At 39.8% G+C, this 25116-nt stretch overlaps 1 protein-coding gene across 3 annotated transcripts in view; it reads left to right on the top strand.

Annotated features, from left to right (window-relative positions):
• Window positions 1-1173: 1173 nt before the first annotated feature.
• The window catches only part of LOC106611225 (neuronal PAS domain-containing protein 3), a 469364-nt gene continuing 445421 nt past the window's right edge, over window positions 1174-25116 (top strand). For 2 of the 3 annotated variants that reach the window (XM_014211204.3, XM_014211210.3), the window contains exon 1: window positions 1174-2580. In XM_014211204.3, coding sequence (XP_014066679.3) covers window positions 2429-2580 — 152 coding nt within the window. In that variant the 5' untranslated portion in view covers window positions 1174-2428. Of the gene's footprint in view, window positions 2581-5043; window positions 5590-25116 lie in introns of those variants that run through there. The other variant, XM_082955738.1, reaches the window with a different exon arrangement.

Genomic DNA, 25116 nt, shown 5'->3' on the forward strand with positions numbered 1-25116 from the left:
ATATGAATACTATTCAATTAAGCACAGTTAAATAGCTCAACCTCCTTAGCTACACTGTTCTATTCACTGTAAGGCAGCTTGTTACTTCAAGTACTTCAACATACCATTGATTATCATTATTTTCAGAGCGAGAGAGAGAGAGAGAAGCAGTTGCACCTGCCCCCGATCTGTCTCATGTACTTTAGCAAAGAACTGTAGACACATAAATGCAATACAGAGCCCTCCAAATAACTGAGCAGGTAAACAGCAGCAGAGATGGTTCATCTAATTGTATCAGGGGCCTGCGATGTCGGTTTAAAGCCTCCAGTGCAATTCATTTGATTTCATTACAGGGAAAATACAGCACAAGGTGGCTAGCAGTTTTCTGGACCTCATTCTTGGAGCAGTTTTATTAGACATGGTTAGAGAACCGATCCAATTTTAAGTCTCAGGTGAAGAGCTTTGGTTGTTTTTTATTGGTGTTTAATCATCTGGATTGGTCTATGTTTAGAGGATCATTTCATAAGAGTCTGCCATTTTCATAATCTAAAGGTATAGTTTTAGAGGCAAGATCAAAAATGTTTGAGTATAAAAGGACTGAATGCTCCTACTTTAAAGATTATAATTATTTTTTGCAAAACCTTCATTAACATGGTATAACATGTTCATTAAGTATGCTTACGTTTCTGCCCTTCTGAGGGGAGAACATTGTTATCTAGATAAAATGTATAATGTGTTATGAAACCTTGAGTTGGTTTCTTCTTGAACCCTTCACTTCAAGCAAACATTGACTGAATCTTACAAATAAATATAAAGTAAATATGTTTTCATAGGCAAATTGTATATTATAAAATTAAGTTATATTCTATTCTACCTGTTCTGTGAGTAATTGGATCCAGTTTGTATTGGCTGCACTCTCTATCAAACACATAACTGTTTCCAGTGTCTTGGTGTGAGAGGGTTTGATAGCAGACCTATGTTAATTTTCTACTTTAGCCGCGTAATGAAAGGGTATATCCGTTTCAATGGAATCGATTTTAGCTGTCTCCCGGGCTGCAATGGGTTACTGCTCCTGCAGTATCCTTTGCGCGTTCTTGTCACGGTCTTTGATTGGCTGGAATGGTGCTGCGCGCGCTCCGTGGATCGCTTGCGCGAGGCAGTTAATCAGCAGCTGCTGAGGCCAAGTTCATCCGCTCACACGCGCTAGGAATGGCATTGCCACCAGATCAAACAACAGTGTCTATGGGAAAATTCACAAAGACAGCAACAAGCTTATTTACAAATGTTCTGCTGCACATTAGGGCGTAGCAAGTTGAGAGAACCTGTTCCGGAGACACCTCACACAAACAACAGCACATAGAGCACCTGTCAAGAGGAGAGGGTTTCAGTCCTTCAAAGAAAGATAAGAAAACATCACACTTCAATTGTTGGAGACAAACTGAGCGCTTCAGCGTTATTTTGAAGTTTTTCTGAGCGAATTTTTCACACTAGCCTATCATCACATCTCGGCATCCTTACAAATAGCATCGGTCCGGTTTTGGAATTGACGCTGTGCCAACAGTAGTGGAGGGCATAAAATACTGTAACTTTTTGCAATCCTCTAATCTAGGTTTAACGATTTGGTCAGCGACCTACTGCCAACTTCTGTGTTGCCTATAATGTAAGTGCAAATAGTTATCCATTTCAAAACTTGATCTTGAATTTTTTTGTTCGTAATAACACGTGGATTGGAATTTGGGGAAATGATGCTGTGCGCACGGAGAATGCAAACCGGTCGGAGATTGTGGCTTTAAGCCTTTTATTTTTCTAATCGTCTAAGCAAACCTTATGCTATTTGATTATCTTAAAGAGATAACATTTCAGTAAATTCAAAATAATGTTATTGGTGAGCTTTTTATGACAAGAAACCGGTTCCAAAGAAGCGCCTGAAATGTGTTATCCTGTTTAACTTTGTAGGTAAAAGTTCCTGACCGCCTGTCACTTCTTATATTTCAACTTGTAGATCACCAGTCATCAATAACCCTAATCAATGTTCCACTTTCACATAGAGAACATGCTAAAGTAAATGAATATATCTTATTTCTGAATAGTTCAGTAACATAAGGCTCGACTTTACAACCTTTTACGCGTAATGTTGCAATAGCTATTTGGCACAACAGAATTTACATTTTATCATTCTAGATAAAGAACAATATTCACTGATCTCCACTTTCTCCAACTACAAACCCGTGCGTAGAGGACGCGTTTCCTGCCCCGCACATCACCGGCATCAATGTCATTGCTAACCTCCTGAAAGCTGTAGAGAGAAATCAAGACGTAGAATGGCCGATGAGCTGGTAACCATCACTAATGGGATTGTGGTGTGACTTGTTCGGCTGGAGGGACGGCTGCTGCTATTCGTTGAAATATCTCCATAGACTCAGTGCGTGTTCAATCTACCAGAGCGGGGATGATCAGAATCTTCCCGGATTTCAGCGTTCAGGTGACGGCGGCAGGTGGAGGAGCCGGGGGAATGCCATCAGGTCACGCCATGGGGAGAGTCCCCGGTACAACTAACGGGAACCCGCAGAACGTCCAGGGGATCACCTCGTATCAACAAAGGTATGTTGACCACTGGGGAAATGTGTTTAGTTTTATTTTATTTCACCCATTCTTTCATTCAGACATGGCCACACAATAATAGACTTATAGAGATGATAGAGATATAGATTGATAGAGATAGATTATAGAGATATAAGTCACTAAACACTTTGGGTTGGTTTTGGACATGGTTACCACACAGAGGTGTCATGCTCATAGGGGGCACGTGCCCCCTGAGATTTGTCCTGTAAAAAAAATATATATTAAAAAAATACATTTTTAAATAGGTTCCCAATCTTCCAACCTCATAACTAGCTACCAAAAAGAAATTTCAGGCTATCAGTCAAGTTAGAGTAGCTAGCTCGTGTAACTATCTTAGTTGGCATGCCTGCTGGCAAGGTTGGTAGACTTAAGAAAAGCTAGCAATAACTAGTTGTGCTGAATAAGACTCACATGCCTTTCAATCTTTTACCCAGATTTTAGCAGAGATGCAGAGAAGCATACTTAGTTTCCTGAAAAAAATAACCATCTGTCAGGAGGATACAGACAGCTCAAGAGGTATACTTAGATATGAAGAAAAAAACATACTTTTTTTTTTACATAGAATTAAGCATAATGATTATGGCTCTAGATTGCAGGAAAACGCTGTTTCAGGTGTTTGAAAAATGATAAATTCTCCAATTTATGGACCAACCCCGAGCTCTGCTCACGTACTTTATGCCCCTTCAGATTTTTGGGGTGCATAACGACCCTGCTACCACGTTTATAACATATGGCATTATCAAGTTTCGCATCATGCTATTTATGCGATATAGGCCATATGGATGACAATAATTGGAGTGGAATTAGTTCAAATGGTGATTACCTGCGGAATGTAGTAAGAAAGTTACTTTACATGCTGTTGCATGTGGAATGTGACGCATAAAACAACACTTGGCTACACAGTCAACTTATTCTGAAAGATGACTTAAAGTAGGCTATCCATGACACCTTTATACCATTCAATAGACTATTTTACAATAAATAATTAGGGTAATCTATAGCCTTCACTGAACATTTTACTTGCTACTTGATCATGCATGGCTATAAAGCCTGTCAAAGATAATTAGGGTAATTATGTTATACACAGAGACTTAATGACTGGCAAAAGTTGCCACAATGACTTTAGAAACCAATGGTATTCGTGTTTAAATGCTTTTGCGATCCAGATTTAAAATCACACGTATTCTAGAGTGACTCATTATATTTTATAAAACATGTTGGGAAACCTATCTTGTTTCAGGTGAAAAATATATAGATTATAGCCTACATCTGCTCTCTGAAAGAGAAATGTTGAATGGAAACTAGTGGCATGAGACACCTGCTAAAATATAAACATAAAATATAAACATAACGTTTTTGGGAGGTTAAGTCACTGATGATAATCCATAGGAACTTTTTCTAAGGCAAGTTGTATTTTCTTTGATCATGTTATATAACAACAAAAAAACGTTTATAGGCTTAGTATTTTCAAAACAACTGTAGTCTATGTGTTCACATTTGGTTATTCAGGGTAAAAGGCCTAGAATAAACCCACAACTTCCTGCTTTGCAGATATAACCATACAGTGAGTTGCCATAATGGTAATTAGTCTACAATATATATATATATATATATATATATATATATATATATATATATATATATATATATATATATATAACCAACCAAATATATATATATATATATATTGTAGACTAATTACCATTATGGCAACTCACTGTATGGTTATATCTGCAAAGCAGGAAGTTGTGGGTTTATTCTAGGCCTTTTACCCTATATCAGCATATTAACTACCTGAAGTTTGTATTTAGCATCTGGTCAACACATTTTGACAAGTCAGTGACCTTAATTGTTCATTGATTGAAGACTAGTTTTGATCTGATGTGACACTCGAATGATAATGCATTTAAATGCAAATGATTGAACAATTAGGCTAATGTATGGCTAATTCATATGTTATAATACACTCTAATAGCATTTGCTTTTTAGATTAGACTAAAGTGAATCACACCCAGATAACTCTTAAATAATAGGCCTATTTAAAACAGATATACAGTAAATGTATGTGGATATCTTTTCATTTCAATTATGAATGTTGGAAGTTGTTAATAATATAGGCCTATAGTCCTCATACAATAAACACTTTTTTTTTAATCAACTATGAAATTGATACAACAAGTGGCATGTGTCCACTGTCTAATATATACATATTTGATAATGACAATTCTATTCAAATTTGTTTTATAAACACTTGAGCATTGGAAATAGTCACATCCAATATCTATCTGCAAGACTTATTATTATCAAAAACATTTAAATTTAGCCTAGTGAGAAAACATCATAGGCTAATGCATAAAATAATAGATGCGTCTTATAGCAGTTAAAAAAAGCACAGCCAAGTATATTTGCGTATCGCAACCTGTATAACGGAAAATGACAACTGTCTCCAACTACAACTGAGTGGCGTTGTTGCTCTGGCTGGAGAGAAGATGTGTCCTTTTTCTCATAGAGCGAGCCAGGAAAAGCTGGAAAATGAACAGACAAACAGACTTAGAAAAATCCTTTACGAAGCACCGGAGACAACGCGCTCTTGTGGAAAAATGTAATGAAACGATGTGCATAGAGTAGCCTAGCATTTCCACTGCTACAACCCGAGCCCCATGTATCAGGAGAGCAGCGGGATTTGAGAAGCGCATCCCCCGGTTTCCACTCACTCTTCTTGGCATGCCTTTCGAGCTCGGTCTCGGGGTTTTTTGCTCCTTTTTTCACGCTCATGAACGCCAATACACGGAGACAGGGGCACGGCTGGTCCACATCAGCGCTACAGCTTTGTTTAAATATACCTAGACTACATGAAGCATTGCTGTCAGGCGTCACGGCTTTATGTCAAAATAAATCTGAAGAAAAAAAAAGTAAGAAATCAAATAATTGTAGGAAGATGGCGCCCACCAAGCCTAGCATTCAGCAAGACCCTACAAGAAGAGAACGGTAACGCTTGGAGTGTTCTATTTATATATGTAAACGTTAACGCTTCTCGTTAGATGCTATTCGATTTTGAGTGGAGATGTCAGAAGTTCTATGTTGCCCTTTCCAGCAGGTGTGCGTCTGAGAATTGGGGACCTTGGCGTTCGGGTAACAGGTATAGCCTTGAGAAGGCGTATGTTATACGGAATAGAGGGCACACACACCGTCAGTGCATATCGTCTGCTAGAGCGCTTCCCTGCATTGCAGGCACTTTCGCATTGTTTCTGCTCTAAGCAAGGTTGTTTAGCGTCGTGAAACATGTGCATTCATCGATGACAATGCCGCTGTTTGTTTCTGTGTAGCTTGGAAGTGCTGCTTGCTAGGCCAGGCTGTGCTGTTCTGTGTGTATTGGTGAATCACTGCCTGCTGTTTTGCAGCGGGACACCAGTCAGTCTGAAGCTTGTGAGAGATAAATTAGCATACACCAGCAACCAGCTGTTGAGGAACTTTAAATGTAGCGCATGTCGGATCAGACATCACCCAGCATCTAATGGTTGTTGTAGACCTGTTGTAAAGGACAACACTTTGGCTTCAGCAGTCAATTGTATTATATGGTTTCATTTGCATCTTTTGAAAACAAGCAGGGGATTAGATGTAAATGAATAATGGTGTGTTGATACCTGAAGTTGAAAGTGTCTCTTGAAGGCGAGTAGGCAATTGTATTTTCACAAATAATAGAACAATTCTAAATATGGTATAGCTACATCCTTATGTTGTTTTTCTTCCACTACATCAAACAAGTTAGAATTAAGCTTTAGGATCTGAGTTTATTACAGATAATGACAACTTCATAACAGACAGTTTTATATCTATGTGTTATTGAATGCAGGGCTTGTGCTTTTATGGAATATAACAAACCAGCTACAATATATCAATGTGTATTGGGATGTAATCTGTTAAGACACATTGTATCTAACATAAGCTTGTGTTACATTTGAACATAAGCTTAATCAGGTAATGTTTGTATGTGTATGTCAGAAAAGCTAATATAGTGAAAACTTGACTTGGACCATTACTGTCAACACTTGCTATTGTGCATTATTATTATTCAATACTCATGTTGTTAATAATCCTAATGAAACATCTACTAACTGTCTGCTCTGAGTAAATGAAGGCCTGCGATTTCACTATTTCACAATTTCATTCAGCAAGTTTGCAATTGCAGCAGTATCCAGCCAGCTGCAGCAGGGAATGTTTATGCTAAATCAGTCTCTGGTAATCTCTCTAGCAGGAGCATATTTGTGTGCCATTCTGGGTTATATCTGAGAGATAGGAATCTTGAATATGGAATTAATTTAGAGGGGGAAACTTCATAGCCTGTGGATGAGTGCTTTCTTTATCACCGGTCTCCTATTGCCATTCTGCAGAGGTTAATCAGACTGTGATTTGTCATTCTGCTTCACTTGAGAGTTGAACTAAATAACACTTGAGTCTGAGAATTCTGATTGAAGGACTATGTGAATATATTTAATTTAATGCCCCTCTTAATAGCGTCCTGATGTTTGCCAGAGTGGGAGGTAGGTTGTTTATAGTTGATGCTGTCCTCAAGGTGGTGGAATCTGACTAATGCCAGCCTGACAGACTTGGGCAAACAACTCGCTGTCTGGATTAAGGAGAGAGAGAGTGAGAGAGAGAGAGACCCAGAAAACCTGAGCCTACGCCTTCACTATGGTGAATCACTAAAACAATACAGAAATACACTACAGAAAAAGAAGGAACAGCATGTCAGAAATCAACTCAATCTAATTGAAGAATCCATAGAATCTAGCCACTTCTAGGAAAATTGGAAAACTCTAAACAAACAACAACACGAAGAGTTATCTATCCAAAATGGAGATGTATGAATAAACCACTTCTCCAATTTTTTTGGCTCTATAACAAAGAACAAACAGCAAAACATATACATGATCAAATACAAATCTATACATGATCAAATGCAAATCTATTAAACTATTAACTAACTATTAAAGACTACCAGAAACCACTGGATTCTCCAATTACATTGAATGAACAAAATACAAACCCTCCAACCCAAAAAGGCCTGTGAGGTTGATGGTATCCTAAATTAAATGATAAAATATACAGAACACAATTTCCAATTGGCTATACTTAAACTCTTTAACATCATCCTCAGCTCTGGCATATTTCCCAATATTTGAAACAAGGACTGATCACCCCAATCCACAAAAGTGGAGACAAATTTGACCCCAATAACTACCGTGGGATATGCGTCAACAGCAACCGTACCGTACGACAGACCACGTATTCACCCTGCACACCCTAATTAACAAACAAACCAAAACAAAGACAAAGTCTTCTCATGCTTTGTTGATTTCCAAAAACTTTTCGAGTCAATTTGGCATGAGGGTCTGCTATACAAATTGATGGAAAGTGGTGTTGGGGAAAAAATATACAACATTATCAAATCCATGTACACAAACAACAAGTGTGCGGTTAAAATTGGCAAAAAACACACATTTCTTTCCACAGGGCCAGGGGGTGAGACAGGGATGTAGCTTAAGCCCCACCCTCTTCAACATATATATCAATGAATTGGCGAGGTCACTAGAACAGTCTGAAGCACCCGGCCTCACTCGAATCTGAAGTCAAATGCCTGCTGTTTGCTGATGATCTGATGCTGCTGTCCCCAACCGAGGAGGGCCTACAGCAGCACCTAGATCTTCTGCACAGATTCTGTCAGACCTGGGCCTTGACAGTTAATCTCAGTAAGACAGCAATAATGGTGTTCCAAAAAAGGTCCAGTTGCCAGGACCATGAATACAAAATCCATCTAGACACCGTTGCCCTAGAGCACACAAAAAACGATACATACCTCGGCCTAAACATTAGCACCACAGGTAACTTCCACAAAGCTGTGAACGATCTGAGAGACAAGGAAAGAAGGACCTTCTATGCCATCAAAGGAACATTAAATTTGACATACCAATTAGGATCTAGCTAAAAATACTTGAATCAGTTATAGAACCCATTGCTCTTTATGCTTGTGAGGTCTGGGGTCCGCTCACCAACCAAGAATTCACAAAATGGGACAAACACCAAATTGAGACTCTTCATGCAAAATTCTACAAAAATATCCTCCATGTACAACATAAAACACCAAATAATGCATACAGAGCAGAATTAGGCCATTACCCGCTAATTTTCAAAATCCAGAAAAGAGCTGTTAAATTCTACAACCACCTAAAAGGAAGCAATTCCTAAACCTTCCATAACAAAGCCATCACCTACAGAGAAATTAACCTGGAGAAGAGTCCCCTAAGCAAGCTGGTTCTGGTGCTCTTAGACCCAACCAAATCATGAAAACCAAAAAATGAGAGAGAGAGAGAGAGAGAGAGAGAGAGAGAGAGAGAAAGAGAGAGAGAGACAGTGTTGGCTTGAATTCACACACAACAGAGTAACTAACCACAAAGTTGGCTTGATTTCACAAAACAATTCCCCCTCTGGGCAAACAAAAGTGCTAATTTGTTCTATTTCCTGTTCTGTTCACATTCAGAATATTTACAGAACAGAATTAAGAATTAGTATAACTAAGATCGCTATAGTCTGGAGAATGTGGAGGTGAGCAATGTGATGGTGTAGTTGCTGTGAAGACAATGTATTAGGCTATGTTTAGGTAAAAATTATGCCACATTCTACTTTGTTTTCATGGAATTATAGAGTGAGCTTGGCATTTTTTGCTTGTGGTCTCAAATATTAAAGCATTGCATTTTGTTCCTCGCTAGGAAATTATTTCAGTACATAATTATTGTTTACAATGACAGAGGTATACCTTGCTGTGATTTTCACTTGTCGTAAACAACTTGAACCAAGCAGCAGTGTACAGACAGTATAGTATAATGGTAACATTTTTTACTCTTAAAACCATTTTCACTTCAAATGAAATACTAGATACATATTAGATGAAACTGCCAATCTTTTGTGGGAAGGAGTGCTTTGGACCAAAGCAAATGTTCAAGGAAACAGCCAGTCAGCAAAATACAGTAATGTGTTATTATCAGAGAACACTGAGAGAGGATATTAAATCTCATAGTTACAGCCCGAAGTTGGGATGGACCTTATTAAAAAAATGTACCTGTTCACCTCACAGCCCTCCTTATTGGTTCTTTTCACAACGATGGTGATGGTCAGTGTGTTTTTTTTTTTCAGCAGCGATGGTAGAGGTAGTGGGGAGTGTGGGCTTCCTGGGGGATTTTTAGTTTGTTGAACAACTGTGATAAGGTTTTAAAGGACATTCTACTCCAAGATGCTTGAAAGTTAAATTATGTTCTCTTCCTTTGAAACTCAGAAAATCGAGGACAGTTACATTTTATCTCTTGATCTCAATGACATTGCCAGCCAATTCTATATTAACTCCAAAAATGATATAGCTAGCCTAACGTTAGTGAATTTTAGCTAACACATACATCTATTAATAGGGTTGGCTACACTTCCTGGATTACAAGCTAGCTAGATAGTTACCTTGGAGGTTTCTCTGTCAATCCGATGAGAATCTGAGAAAGATATGTAACTTGTTGTAACTTGTTACTCAGATCTTCAAAGCGTGTCTTTGCCGAGCTGCTAAATGAATGTAGGGGAAACACTGATGATTTTGCACTACATAGGGTGTGTTGCTGTAAAACCATGGTACAGAGGACACACTATCCAATCCTCTCGATTGGATGTTGCACTGTAAGAGAACAGAGGTGTATAACCCATAACCCATTATATGTGTTTATTTATCACAATTAGGATTGACTTCCTGTGTGTGTTTCCCTCTCTGGCTGCACACATGTGGTCGCCGGCACTGTGATGCGATGCAAGTGGGGTGTTGATTATCGTTGTTCTCCTCCTCTTTTCTCCTCTGTGCGTGTATGTGTGTGTGTGTCCACCACTGCACTGTTACTGTCAAGGTCAGAGTATGGAGCGAGAGAGACCTAAAGAGTATACATCCTGGGCATAAGGTATAATAACGTTGCAGCCATCGAGTTCTACTATAGCTATTTCTGCATTAAAGTACAACAAGGCTTGTCTAGAGAGAGAGATGTTGCTAGTGTTTTATTACCCGTTTCATGATGCTGCTCATCTAACACTTCTTGATCATATTGTATTGTTCTTGCTGTGTAGATTTCAGTCGTGGTTGACTGGCTGCCGTTTGTACCATCTATAGATTGCAGCAACTGTATAGTAGTAGTAGACGGCTCAGAGCTCAGTGAAAAGCACCGTTAAGGACTATTCTCTCTGCTTATCCATGCCTAGTACTATAAATATGTAACACATGTGTTATAACACCCTTATTAATGAACTCAGTGATATTTATCCAACATAGATATTCTCATACACATACAGTGAGTAGTGCACTATTGTATATAGCTCTGTTCACCCTATTATTGCTCCCTGGAAATTCCATGGCAATGCACAGTCAGGCACACAGAAATTGCATAGTGTATTTGAATAGAATGGCTGTGCTATATCCACTCTCTCTCCAACTCACCTCACTATACTGGAGGGAAAGGAATCACTACAGGTCTGCTGACAGGGCAGCTTTCTCAGGTGCCTGTCCTTCAGCACCTAGCTAGTTCAATTACCAAGTAGGATTGTTTAGATAGACAAGGACTCGCTCCCTCTCTCGCTCCCTCTTTCTCTCTCTCTCTCTCTCTCTCCTCTCTCTCTCTCTCTCTCTCTCTCTCTCTCTCTCTCTTTCGTCCTCCATCTATTTGTAAGAGAATGACTGTTCCGTCCTGTTCTCCCTGCTGGTTCCCTTTGGGGAAAAACCATTCTCTGTATTCATCACAATCACTAAGCAGCGGCTTGACTTACAATATTTAATGCTTTGTTTACACACCAAAGTCACGACTTTGAATATTCGCAGGTGACTTGGAAATTGCCACGTGAGCGCAGGCACGGCACACTGCTATCGTTTAATGCCTGTCCTCAGCAGAGAAGAGACCTGCGTTTAGTGTCTGTGCTTCCAGACAGATGTTGAGCATGTTGATTTCCATCTGGTGCTTTAGTTAAGGTACTCTGCTCTCTTCTAAAGCTACCAGCAAAACCTGCCCCCTACTCACGCTCTGATTTGATTTGATTTGATTTCACAGTCTACCGCTGTAAACCTACACTCCTAACCTGCATCTCATCATACTGTAGTAGTCTACAAATGGGAAATTGTATCTCCAATTTTCCTCTGTGTGCTACTGCAGAATCTCTTCTTCTCTTCCTCTTTCCTCCTCTATGACGGCCAGATTTGTAACCAACGCTTTGAACAATAATGTCTCCATACGTCTCCATGCCATAACTTTGATCTGTTGGAGCAACTAACGGACATTAAGCCCCGATAATTTTCTCCCCTGATCGTCCCCGTCTCCCCGGCTCTGACCACAGGCACCTGCAGGGCTCTCCTTGATGATCAAGGGACTCTCTGTAAAATTGCGATTGATTATTCAGTTTAGTGTGAGAGAGGCAGAGCAGGGGGTAGGAACCCAACCAGATTAACTGCCCTAGCTCAGTCTGCTGCTATAGTTCCAATGACATGTTACAGACCTTGACCTGGAATAAAGGGATTCCTACTATGGGGAATCGCTGGGTAGCTGGGTAGCCTACCCAACCTGGTTGTCCGCCCGTCCGTCTATCTGTCTTGTGAAGTAGCAGTAACCCCTAGCCTAGTCTCGCGAAGCCATACCTCAAAATCACGTTGTTGTCAAGCCTTTTTTAGGTTTCCTGGTTCTCGACGAAGGTTACCCCTAGACAACCACTCCCACAAAGGAGCTGTGGATCTGTAGATATTCCTAGTGAAACATTCCTTAAGGAGAAGGCCTTGTGCTGGGTTTTACTTGGTGGCACTTGGATGTGATTGTAGTGCAGTCTTGTTTAAAGGAATGTAATTTGAATCCAGCGTTCCAACACATACACAGTTCCACACAGAACACTGCACATAGATGCGGTAAAGAGGTCAATCAAACTCAACCAAAACAATGGAATTGCCATGGAAACGTGTGGGGGAAAGGGCCGTGGGGAAAGACCCTGAGTCTCCTCATTGCCCCCCAGTAAAATGATTCTACATTTAGGATATTGTTTATATGTGTATTTCATACTATGTTGAGGTAAAAACCAGAGTATAATTGTATTATTATGAAACTTTATTTAAACAGGGGAAAAGAGCTGAGACAGTCTCTTTTACAGTTGTGCCCTGTGATGAATAAGAATTTAAAATCAAACAAAATTAAAACATATAAAAAGTACATGATGGAGATTAAAAATATATTAAAAAATTACTTATATAAGAAAAACACACATTACAAAAAGAAATCACAGTTTATAATAAAAAGTTCATGTAATGTGCATTTAAACTGTCTTACAGGCACCAAAACATCTAACTGGAGTTCTCTCTGCAATTCATTCCATGAGTGCGGAGCATGATATTCAAATGCCGTTTTGCCTAACTCAGAGTGAATCTGGGGTATCTCTAGCACTAGCATGTCCTGTGATCGAGTCTGATAAATACTGTTTGACCACTGGATTTTTGAGTTGAGATAATTAGTACGTTTCTGTAAGACAGCGTTATAGACAAATATCAACCAGTGTCTGGCCCTTCTAAAAGTCAGGGAGTCCCAGCCAACCGAAATGTACAAAAGGCAATGATGTGTGCAAACATTTGCACCAGTAACAAAGCACAATGCTGCATGATACACTGCATACCATTTCTTCAGTACTGATGCTGATCCAAGCATATATAAAACATCACCATAATCAAGCGCTGACATAAAAGTGGCCACAATTTCCTTTCTTTTTTATAAAAAAATAAAATTCTCAATTTCAGCTTCTTTACCAACTCAGTTATATGAGTTTTAAAAGAGAGATTATCATTTAACCAAATTACAAGGTATTTACAGGTGGAAACACGTTCCAAAAGAGAGCCATCATGGGTAGCAATGATCACATTTTCCAATTGTATACCTTTGGATCGTGAATACCATATGCAAATACCATATGCTGAATTTAGCACCAGCCTAAGATTTACAAGTGCATCTTGAAGCAATTGAAAGTCAGACTGCAGCAATGTAAATGCTTGACCGAGTGATGGGGCTTTTGAATATAGCACTGCCATCAGTATAGAAATGAAAGTTGCATTTTTTTCACTGAGTTACAGATATCATTTATGTATATAGTGAATAATAAAGGACTAAAATCGAACCTTGTGGGACTCCTTTGTGAACAGTGACAAAATCTGATTTTACGCCATCTGCAATAATAGCCTGAGATCTATCACTGAGATAATTCTGAAACCACAAACATGTATCTGAGGCCAACCCCAATGAGGTCAGTCTCTCAGGCAGTAGAGAATGATCAACTGTATTGGTCGATTGATTATAAAAATAAATAAAAAAATAAAGATTAAATGAAATGTATGCATTCACTACTGTAAGTCGCTCTGGATAAGAGCTTCTGCTAAATGACTAAAAATGTAAATGTAAATGTATTGAAAGCCTTCGACAGTCAACAAACAAAGCAACACAGTTCAACTTCTTATCCAAGGCTCTTACGATACCATTTACAGTGAGGGAAAAAAGTATTTGATCCCCTGCTGATGTTATACGTTTGCCCACTGACAAAGAAATGATCAGTCTATAATTTTAATGGTAGGTTTATTTGAACAGTGAGAGACAGAATAACAACAAAAAAATCCAGAAAAACACGTCAAAAATGTTATAAATTCTGTATACCCACTAGAGGTCGACCGATTATGATTTTTCAGCGCCAATAACGATTATTGGAGGACCAAAAAAAGCCGATTTCAATATATACAGTTGAAGTTGGAAGTTTACATACACCTTAGCCAAATACATTTAAACTCAGTTTTTCACAATTCCTGACATTTAATCCTAGTAAAAATTCCCTGTCTTAGGTCAGTTAGGATCACCACTTTATTTTAAGAACGTGAAATGTCAGAATAATAGTAGCGAGAATGATATATTTAAGCTTTTATTTCTTCATCACATTCCCAGTGGGTCAGACGTTTACATACACTCCATTTGGAAGACCCATTTACGACCAAGTGTGATGATCGTCGTAATGAGGAGACCAAGGTGCAGCGTGGTGAGTGCTCATGATAAATTTATTTTAACTCAGAACACTAAATCAAAACAATAAACAACAGAAAACGAACGTCACGTTCTGCAGGCTAAACTGAGCTGTACAAAAACAAGATCCCACAACTGAAGGAGGGAAAAAGGGCTGCCTAAGTATGATTCCCAATCAGAGACAACGATAGACAGCTGCCTCTGATTAGGAACCATACTGGCCAAACAACAAAGAAATAGAAAACATAGAATCGAACATAGAACTACAAATCTCGAATGCCCACCCAAATCACACCGTGACCTAACCAAAATAGAGAAACAGAACGTCTCTCTGAGGTCAGGGCGTGACACCAAGCTTTAACTTCCTGACTAATGTCTTGAGATGTTGCTTCAATATATCCACATAATTTTCCATCCTCATGATGCCATCTATTTTGTGAAGTGGACCAGTCCCTCCTGCAGTAAAGCACCCCCACAACATGCTGCTGCTACCCCCGTGCTTCACGGTTGGGATGGTGTTCTTCGGCTTGCAAGCATCCCCCTTTTTCCTCCAAACATATCAATGGTCATTATGGCCAAACAGTTATATTTTTGTTTCATCAGACCAGAGGACTCCATGTGCAGTTGCAAACCGTAGTCTGGCTTTTTTATGGCGGTTTTGGAGAAGTGGCTTCTTCCTTGCTGAGCGGCCTTTCAGGTTATGTCGATATAGGACTTGTTTTACTGTGGATATAGATACTTTTGTACCTGTTTCCTCCAGCATCTTCACAAGGTCCTTTGCTTTTGTTCTGGGATTGATTTGCACTTTTCACACCAAAGTACATTCATCTCTAGGAGACAGAGCATGTCTCCTTCCTGAGCGGTATGACGGCTGCATGGTCCCATGGTGTTTATACTTGCGTACTATTGTTTGTACAGTTGAACGTGGTACCTTCAGGCGTTTGGAAATTGCTCCCAAGGATGAACCAGACTTGTGGAGCTCTACAATTCTTTTTCTGAGATCTTGGCTGATTTCTTTTGATTTTCCTATGATGTCAAGCAAAGAGGCACTGAGTTTGAAGGTAGGACTTGGAATACATCCACAGGTACTCCTCCAATTGACAAAAATGATATCAATTAGCCTATCAGAAGCTTCTACAGTGCGTTATAAGTGAAATAATCTGTCAGAAAACAATTGTTGGAAAAATTACTTGTGTCATGCACAAAGTAGATGTCCTGACCAAAACTATAGTTTGTTAACAAGAAATTTGTGGAGTGGTTGAAAAACAAGTTTTAATGACTCCAACCTAAGTGTATGTAAAGTTCCGACTTCAACTGTATATTTGTAATAATAACAATTACAACAATACTGAATGAACAATGAACCCTTTTATTTTGACTTAATACAAGACATAAATCAAATCAATTTAGTCTCAAATAAATAATGAAAGATGTTCAATTTGGTTTAAATAATGCAAAAAAACAGTGTTGGAGAAGAAAGTAGAAGTGCAATATGTGCCACGTAAAAAAGCTAACGTTTAAGTTCCTTGCTCAGAACATGAGAACATATGAAAGCTGGTGGTTCCTTTTAACATGAGTTCAATATTCCCAGTTAAGAAGTTTGAGGTTGCAGTTATTATAGGAATTATAGGACAATTTCTCTCTATACCATTTGTATTTCATATACCTTTGACTATTGGATGTTCTTATAGGCACTATAGTATTGCCAGCCTAATCTCGGGAGTTGATAGGCATGAAGTCATAAACAGCGCTGTGCTTCAAGCATTGCTTAGAGCTGCTGGCAAATGCAGGAAAGTGCTGTTTGAATGAACGTTAACGAGCCTGCTGCTGCCTACCACCGCTCAGTCAGACTGCTCTATCAAATATCAAATCATAGACTTAATTATAATATAATAAACACACAGAAATACGAGCCTTAGGTCATTAATATGGTCAAATCCGGAAACTATAATTTTGAAAACAAAATGTTTATTCTTTCAGTGAAATACGGAACCGTTCCATATTTTATCAAACGGGTGGCATCCCTAAGTCTTAATATTGCTGTTACATTGCACAACCTTCAATATTATGTCATAATTATGTAAAATTCTGGCAAATTAGTTACGGTCTTTGTTAGGAAGAAATAGTCTTCACACAGTTCGCAACGAGCCAGGCGGCCCAAACTGCTGCATAAACCCGGACAGTGCTTGCACTGAACGCAAGAGAAGTGACACAATTTCCCTAGTTAATATTGCCTGCTAACATGAATTTATTTTAACTAAATATGCAGGTTTCAAAAAAATATGCTTGTGTATTGGTTTTAAGAAAGGCATTGATGTTTATGGTTAGGTACATTGGTGCAACGATCGTGCTTTTTTCGCGAATGTGCTTTTGTTAAATCATCACCCGTTTGGCGAAGTTGAAGTAGGCTTTGATTCGATGATAAATTAACAGGCACCGCATTGATTATTTGCAACGCAGAACAAGCTAATTAAACTAGTAATATCATCAACCATGTGTAGTTAACTAGTGATTATGTTAAGATTGATTGTTTTTTATAAGATAAGTTTAATGCCAGCTAGCAACTTACCTTGGCTCCTTGCAGCCACCAGGTCCTTTTGATGCTGCACTCGCGTAACAGGTGGTCAGCCTGCCACGCAGTCTCCTCAGCCATGCCGATTAATCGGTCAACCTCTAATACCCACCCTACCTTGTCACAACACAACTGATTGGCTCAAACGCATTAAGAAGGAAAGAAATTCCACAAATTAATTTCAACAATGCACACCTGTTAATTGAAATGCATTTCAGGTGACTACCTCATGAAGCTTGTTGAGAGAATGCCAAGAGTGTGCAAAGCTGTCATCAAGGCAAAGGGTGGCTATTTTGATGAATCGCAAATATAAAATATGTATTTTTTTTCTTATGTCTTTTACCCCTTTTTCTCGACAATTTTGTGGTATCCAATTGGTAGTTACAGTCTTGTCTCGTTGCTGCAACTCCCATACGGATTTGGGAGAGGCGAAGGTCGAGAGCCGTGTGTCCTCCAAAACACAACCCAACCAAGCCGCACTGCTTCTTGACACAATACCCACTTAACCCGGAAGCCAGCCGCACCAATGTGTCAGAGGAAACACCGTGCACCTGGCGCCCTGGTCAGTGTGCACTGCACCCGGCCCGCCACAGGAGTCACTAGTGCGCGATGGGACAAGGACATCCCTGCCGGCCAAACCCTCCCCTAACCCGGACGACGCTGGGCTAATTGTGCACCGCCCCATGGGTCTCCTGGTCGCGACCGGCTGCGACAGAGCCTGGACTCAAACCAAGAATCTCTAGTGGCACTCGGTAGGCCTATATTTAGATTTGTTTAACAATTGTTTGGTTACTACGTGATTCCATATGTGTTATTTCATAGTTTTGATGCCTTCACTATTATTCTACAATGTAGAGAATAGTAAAAAATAAATAAAAACCCTGGAATAAGTAGTTGTGTCCAAACTTTTGACTGCTACTGTATATTTTTTATAAATATATATACTGAACAAAAATATAAACGCAACATTCAACAATTTCAAAGATTTTACTGAGTTCAAGGTCATATGAGGAAATCGGTCAATTTAAATACATTAATTAGGCCCTAATCTATGGATTTCACAAGACTGGGAATACAGATACCTAAAAAAAAGATATGGGCCTCACAATGGGCTTCAGGATCTCGATGCGGGATTTTCGTGCATTGAAATTGCTATTGATAAAATGCAATTGTGTTCATTCTTCGTAGCTTATGCCTGCCCATACCATAACCCCACCGCCACCATGGGACACTCTGTTCACAACGTTGACATCAGCAAACTGTTCACCCACACAAATTCTCCAAAAAACGACGTTGGAGGCGATTTATGGTAGAGAAATCATCATTCAATTATTTGGCAACAGATCTGGTGGACATTACTGCAGTCAGCATGCCAATTTCACACTCGTTCAACTCTTGAGACATCTGTGGCTTTGTGTGACAAAACTGCACATTTTAGAGTGGCATTTTATTGTTTGTGCACAAAATTTGAGAGAAATAATCTTTTTGTGCATATGGAACATTTCTGGGATATTTTATATCAGCTCATGAAACATGGGACCAACACTTTACATGTTGCGTTTATATTTTTGTTCAGTGTATATTATTTTAAATATATGAATATATTTTCCTTTATTATTTTTCCCTAACCCTACCACCCCTCCCATAATTTGAGTAAACTAATGGACAACAACACCAACACCATACCCAAACCGGATGGGCGCATGCGCCATCGTGCGCAAATAGATTTTGTCCCCCCACACCAAACGCGATCACGACAAGTATCAAAACAAACTCTGAACCAATTATACAAATTTGGGGACAGGTTGAAAAGAATTAAACATTTGTGGCATTTTAGCTAGCTAGCTTGCTGTTGCTAGCTAATTTGTCCTAATTAGCTAGCTTGCTGTTGCTAGCTCATTTGTCCTGGGATATAAATGTTGAGTTGTTATTTTACCTGAAATGCACAAGATCCTCTACTCCGATAATTAATCCACACATAAAACGGTCAACCAAATCGTTTCTAGTCATCTCTCCTCCTTCCAGGCTTTTTCTTCTTTGGACTTTATATGGTGATTGGCATCTAACTTTCATAGGTGTATTACCTCGATCGACCGACCTCAGTTCATCTTTCAATCACCCACGTGGGTATAACCAATGAGGAGATGGCACGTGGGTATCTGCTTCTATAAACCAATGAAGAGATGGGAGAGGCAGGACTTGCACCGCGTTCAGTGTCACAAATAGAACTGACTTCTATTTTAGCGCCATCTGCATCACAGATGCTTTTTGGCGTGCGCGAGCAGTGTGGATGCAATGATTGAATAACATGTATGTGTAAATTTATTTTGCAACGCTCGCGCACGCGAAGTGACCGGTGTGGTCAACATGTTAGGCTTCTTCTTCCAGCTCATACATACTATATATATATATACACTGCTCAAAAAAATAAAGGGAACACTTAAACAACACATCCTAGATCTGAATTAAATAAATAATCTTATTAAACACTTTTTTCTTTACATAGTTAAATGTGCTGACAACAAAATCACACAAAAATTATCAATGGAAATCCAATTTATCAACCCATGGAGGTCTGGATTTGGAGTCACTCAAAATTAAAGTGGAAAAACACACTACAGGCTGATCCAACTTTGATGTAATGTCCTTAAAACAAGTCAAAATGAGGCTCAGTAGTGTGTGTGGCCTCCACGTGCCTGTATGACCTCCCTACAACGCCTGGGCATGCTCCTGATGAGGTGGTGGATGGTGTCCTGACCTGGACTAAAGCATCCGCCAACTCCTGGACAGTCTGTGGTGCAACGTGGCATTGGTGGATGGAGCGAGACATGATGTCCCAGATGTTGGATTCAGGTCTGGGGAACGGACGGGCCAGTCCATAGCATCAATGCCTTCCTCTTGCAGGAACTGCTGACACACTCCAGCCACATGAGGTCTAGCATTGTCTTGCATTAGGAGGAACCCAGGGCCAACAGCACCAGCATATGGTCTCACAAGGGGTCTGAGGATCTCATCTCGGTACCTAATGGCAGTCAGGCTACCTCTGGCGAGCACATGGAGGGCTGTGCGGCCCCCCAAAGAAATGCCACCCCACACCATGACTGACCCACCGCCAAACCGGTCATGCTGGAGGATGTTGCAGGCAGCAGAACGTTCTCCACGGTGTCTCCAGACTCTGTCACGTCTGTCACATGTGCTCAGTGTGAACCTGCTTTCATCTGTGAAGAGCATAGGGCGCCAGTGGCGAATTTGCCAATCTTGGTGTTCTCTGGCAAATGCCAAACGTCCTGCACGGTGTTGGGCTGTAAGCACAACCCCCACCTGTGGATGTCGGGCCCTCATACCACCCTCATGGAGTCTGTTTCTGACTGTTTGAGCAGACACATGCACATTTGTGGCCTGCTGGTGGTCATTTTGCAGGGCTCTGGCAGTGCTCCTCCTGCTCCTCCATGCACAAAGGCGGAGGTAGCGGTCCTGCTGCTGGGTTGTTGCCCTCCTACGGCCTCCTCCACGTCTCCTGATGTACTGGCCTGTCTCCTGGTAGCGCCTCCATGCTCTGGACACTACGCTGACAGACACAGCAAACCTTCTTGCCACAGCTTGCATTGATGTGCCATCCTGGATGAGCTCCACTACCTGAGCCACTTGTGTGGGTTGTAGACTCCGTCTCATGCTACCACTAGAGTGAAAGTACCGCCAGCATTCAAAAGTGACCAAAACATCAGCCAGGAAGCATAGGAACTGAGAAGTGGTCTGTGGTCACCCCCTGCAGAACCACTCCTTTATTGGGGGTGTCTTGCTTATTGCCTATAATTTCCACCTGTTGTCTATTCCATTTGCACAACAGCATGTGACATTTATTGTCAATCAGTGTTGCTTCCTAAGTGGACAGTTTGCTTTCACAGAAGTGTGATTGACTTGGAGTTACATTGTGTTGTTTAAGTGTTCCTTTTATTTTTTTGAGCAGTATATATTGTACGGACAGTATATTTTACAATAGTTATCTTTTGTTTGTTTTTAGTCCCATCCTTCAGTTACCTCCACCCCTCCCATCTATCTCTGAAGACCATCCAATTCTATTTGCCATATATTTTTCAACTGTGCTGCGATGTTTCACAAAAGTTCTGAACCTATCAGTGGTGGTCAGAGCCGTTTAAGATGAGGTAGGATGATTTTTCTTTCATGAGCATGGCCTTATTTCTATTACAACATATTGAATGACTGTCATTCATTTTCCATTCACCCAGTTCAATGTAACAGCAATAGGTTTAGGCTACTACTAAATTTTCCCTATACCAATTATGAGGTTGCTACAACTAGCCTATGAATGAAAGTTTACAACGTAGGTGCATACAGGTCGAGAGACAAATTTGAGGTGACAGACAGTGACACATGGACAAACAGTGGCATTCAATACTGCCTTCCTCACTCTTGCCTGCATCTAGCTGATAATCATTAGTCCAACAGTTGCAAACGAGAGTTTCTATTGGACAAATTCAGGTATGTTTATGATCATTTTGTTCCATTTGCTTCAGTTTCAGAAACGTTTTTCAACGGAATCGGTGGAATGAATACACCCCTGATCACACATCAACACTGTTCACTTTCATAGCAGCCACGTTGTATTCCTTCTCCCATCTATACGCTCTCCTTTTCACACCTTTCCAAGCCAAACCGCTACACACAGCCTACATTCATTGTCACCATATTAGCTAAAGTAACGTCATAGTCAGCATAGCTAATAGAACTAACACACTAGTAAACCCGCTACAATCATGCAGTAACGTTACAGTGCACAGTCAGTAAGCAGTTACACCGGCGGGCCCATGTAGCAATAAATTACTAAAACCAAAAGCTTACCTTGACTTGGAAGAGTTCCAGTGTTCTGTTGGAAAGTCATAGCCAGCTTGCTACTGTAACATAGCATCCCTCTGTTTGAGCAGGGTGTTTCAGTAGGCTAAACTAACTAGCTGTATTTGCTAGCTAATTAAGTGAAAGTGAAAAAAAATGACAATCTCTCTATTTCTCTCTTGCTTCTCCTTCATTTTGGAAGAAATACATTTGTTCAAAACTGTTCAACTATTATATTTCTCTCTGTTTGAGTCACCTACTCATCACATTGTATGCACTGCAGTGCTAGCTAGCTGTAGTTAATTCTTTCAGTACTAGATTAATTCTCTGATCCTTTGATTGGGAAGACAAAATGTCAGTTCATGCTGCAAGAGCTCTGATAGGTTGGAGGACGTTGCCATAATTACTGTGTAAGTCTATGGAAGGGGGTGAGAACCATGAGCCTCCTAGGTTTTGTATTGAAGTCAATGTACCCAGAGGAGGACGGAAGCTAGCTGTCCTCTGGCTACACCATGGTGCTACCCTACACAGTGCTGTTGAGGATATTGTAGACTGTCTTTTCAAAATAGTGTGTTTTAATACATTTTTTGGGGACCTGATTATATTTACTATAGTTTTATCCAAAAATGTGAACTTTTAAAATATTTATTTTTTAAAGAAATTTTATGAGCCTCCCATGGAACCTATATAAATTTTACAGACACAGTATATTTGACATTAGTTAAATTGTTTTTGTGTTATTTTTAGTCCCAATCTTCAGCTCCACTCAACCCCTCCCATCTATCTCTGAACACCATCCAGTTTTGATTTCTATTTCCCATATATTTTTCAACTGTGCTGTGATGTTTGACAAAAGTTCTGCCCCTTTCTATTCTCATAGTTTCTAAATTCTAAATGAAAGATTAGTATTATATTATTGATCGATTGACTATGACTTTTCAGATCACCCAGCAGTGCTATTTTCAGAGTTAACTCCAGGTAAATGTTGCAATTTTTTGCCATTCTTGAACCTGCGACCAAAAACAAGCTACATATGGAAAGTACCAAAACAAATTATCTAATTATTCTGTCCCTTCGCAGCAAAATATGCAGAGCTGGGATGGTTGTATCCCCCATATCAAGTTAATAACATTCTGTTGGTTGCAAGAATTTTGTATAATCATTTTAATTTAAAACACTGTACGTTTTGAATCTGGCGTCGTTTTGTGTATCAGTTCATAAACCATGTGCCATAGAATCAGTACATCGAAAATCTCTTCCCAAATATTTTTGCAATCTGTATGGTATAGTTGTCCATTTGTTGGTCCTTAAATGATGCTGGTATACATTTTTATTCATCATAATCTTCTTTAACCAGTTTTGGTCTTTAATGCAGGGCCGACAGACAAGTTCCTTACTTTCTCCCCCTTCCACTTGCCTCTTCCAGTTTTGGATAGAGCAGACATTTCCATATAATTGTGTTAGCTGCATGTGTAACAACTCCACCAGTCCTATTTATGATATAATTTACAGTTTCCAAGTTTTTATTTTATTTATTTTTAAATACAGTTTTTATCAATTAGTATATTTGAGTTTAACCATAATATTTGTTGTAATATTTGTTCTGTCTTTTCTGGTGGATTAAACTGAAATTCCAACCGACTTTCGATGGCTTGTTTTAGAAATATCGACATCTTGGAGATTATTTTATTTTCAAATAACCGAAACTGAGAGGTTGTAATCTGAATAAAAGGATAAAGGCCATTCTTGAACACGGGGTGAGCCATTCTTACTAATCTGCTAGAGAACCAGTTCGGATTTAAGTATAGCTTTTGCATGACTGAAGCCTTTAGTGAGAGGTCTAATGCTTTAATATTTAATAATTTCTGCCATAGGAAATTCTTTAACTGAGCATTTGCAAGGGATTCAATGACTTTGGCCAGGATAGGGAGCATAGAAATAGGGCGATAGGTATTTACATCTGAAGGGTCTCCACCCTTCAGTAGGGGGCGGACATTATGCTAATTTCCACATTTAGGGTATAGAATTGGACAAGAGGCTTAGGAAAAATATGTGAGCCACCAGCTCAGCAATAATACCTGCTGCTGTCTTTAAAAGGTAAGAATCCAAGATGTCTGAGCCTGTAGACTTTTTGAGGTCTGTGTCTTTAAGAGCTTTGTAGACCTCAGTATAAGAAACAGGCTCAAAGTTCAACAGCTTCACATGAGGGCCTGTATCAGAGCTTACTTAAACAGAGCTTACATTAGAGGGCTGTGCCTCACCATTATAAAAAACTGAACCAGCAGATATGAAGTGCATGTTAAAGACCCCCACAATATCAGCTTTTGGGGCAGCAGGTAGCCTAGTGGTTAGAGCGATGAGCCAGAAACTGAAAGGTTGCTGGATCGAAGTCCCTGATGGTCAGGAAGGCCAGAGGATACATTAGAACCAGACACTGATTGGATTAGTTGGTAGAGTTGTTAAGGTTCTCTGGCCTTGTCTAGTTTTGACAGTTCATGCAGTTTTAGTATTCTGATCATAAAGTTCCGATCATGGAATTCCGAACGTGTCATGCATTTTCACCTACATGTAAATGTGTCTACCATGTCCACAGTGTGTCCGGATTCCCTTTTCCCGCGCTACATTCAAACGGTAGAATACGCTAAATATGGTAACACAACAACAGCTGATGGCAGTAGCGCACTACTGTAGCCAGCTAACCACTGTAGCTAGACAGTAAACTAGCAAGCAACGCCAAAGAGATTGCAAACGGGTAAGCATAACTCTAGCCAAACAAACAAATATTTTTCTAAATATTAGAGCGCTGCCCACTGTATGCGCTTTCGGTAGCCTGATTGCATCCAGACAGGAGAAATTCGCACACGATGCTTCCCTGACCACCTCTGGAAGTAGTCAGCCAGATCTGAACAAAATCACACCACAAAGCGACTGTTGTGCGTCTAGACCTGATAGCAGAAGTCGCATGTAAGTGTTCAGCAGACTAACACTGTTTTA

This window comes from Salmo salar, chromosome 09, assembly GCF_965601325.2.
Source record: "Salmo salar chromosome 09, fSalSal1, whole genome shotgun sequence".
Classification (NCBI taxonomy): Eukaryota; Metazoa; Chordata; class Actinopteri; order Salmoniformes; family Salmonidae; genus Salmo; species Salmo salar.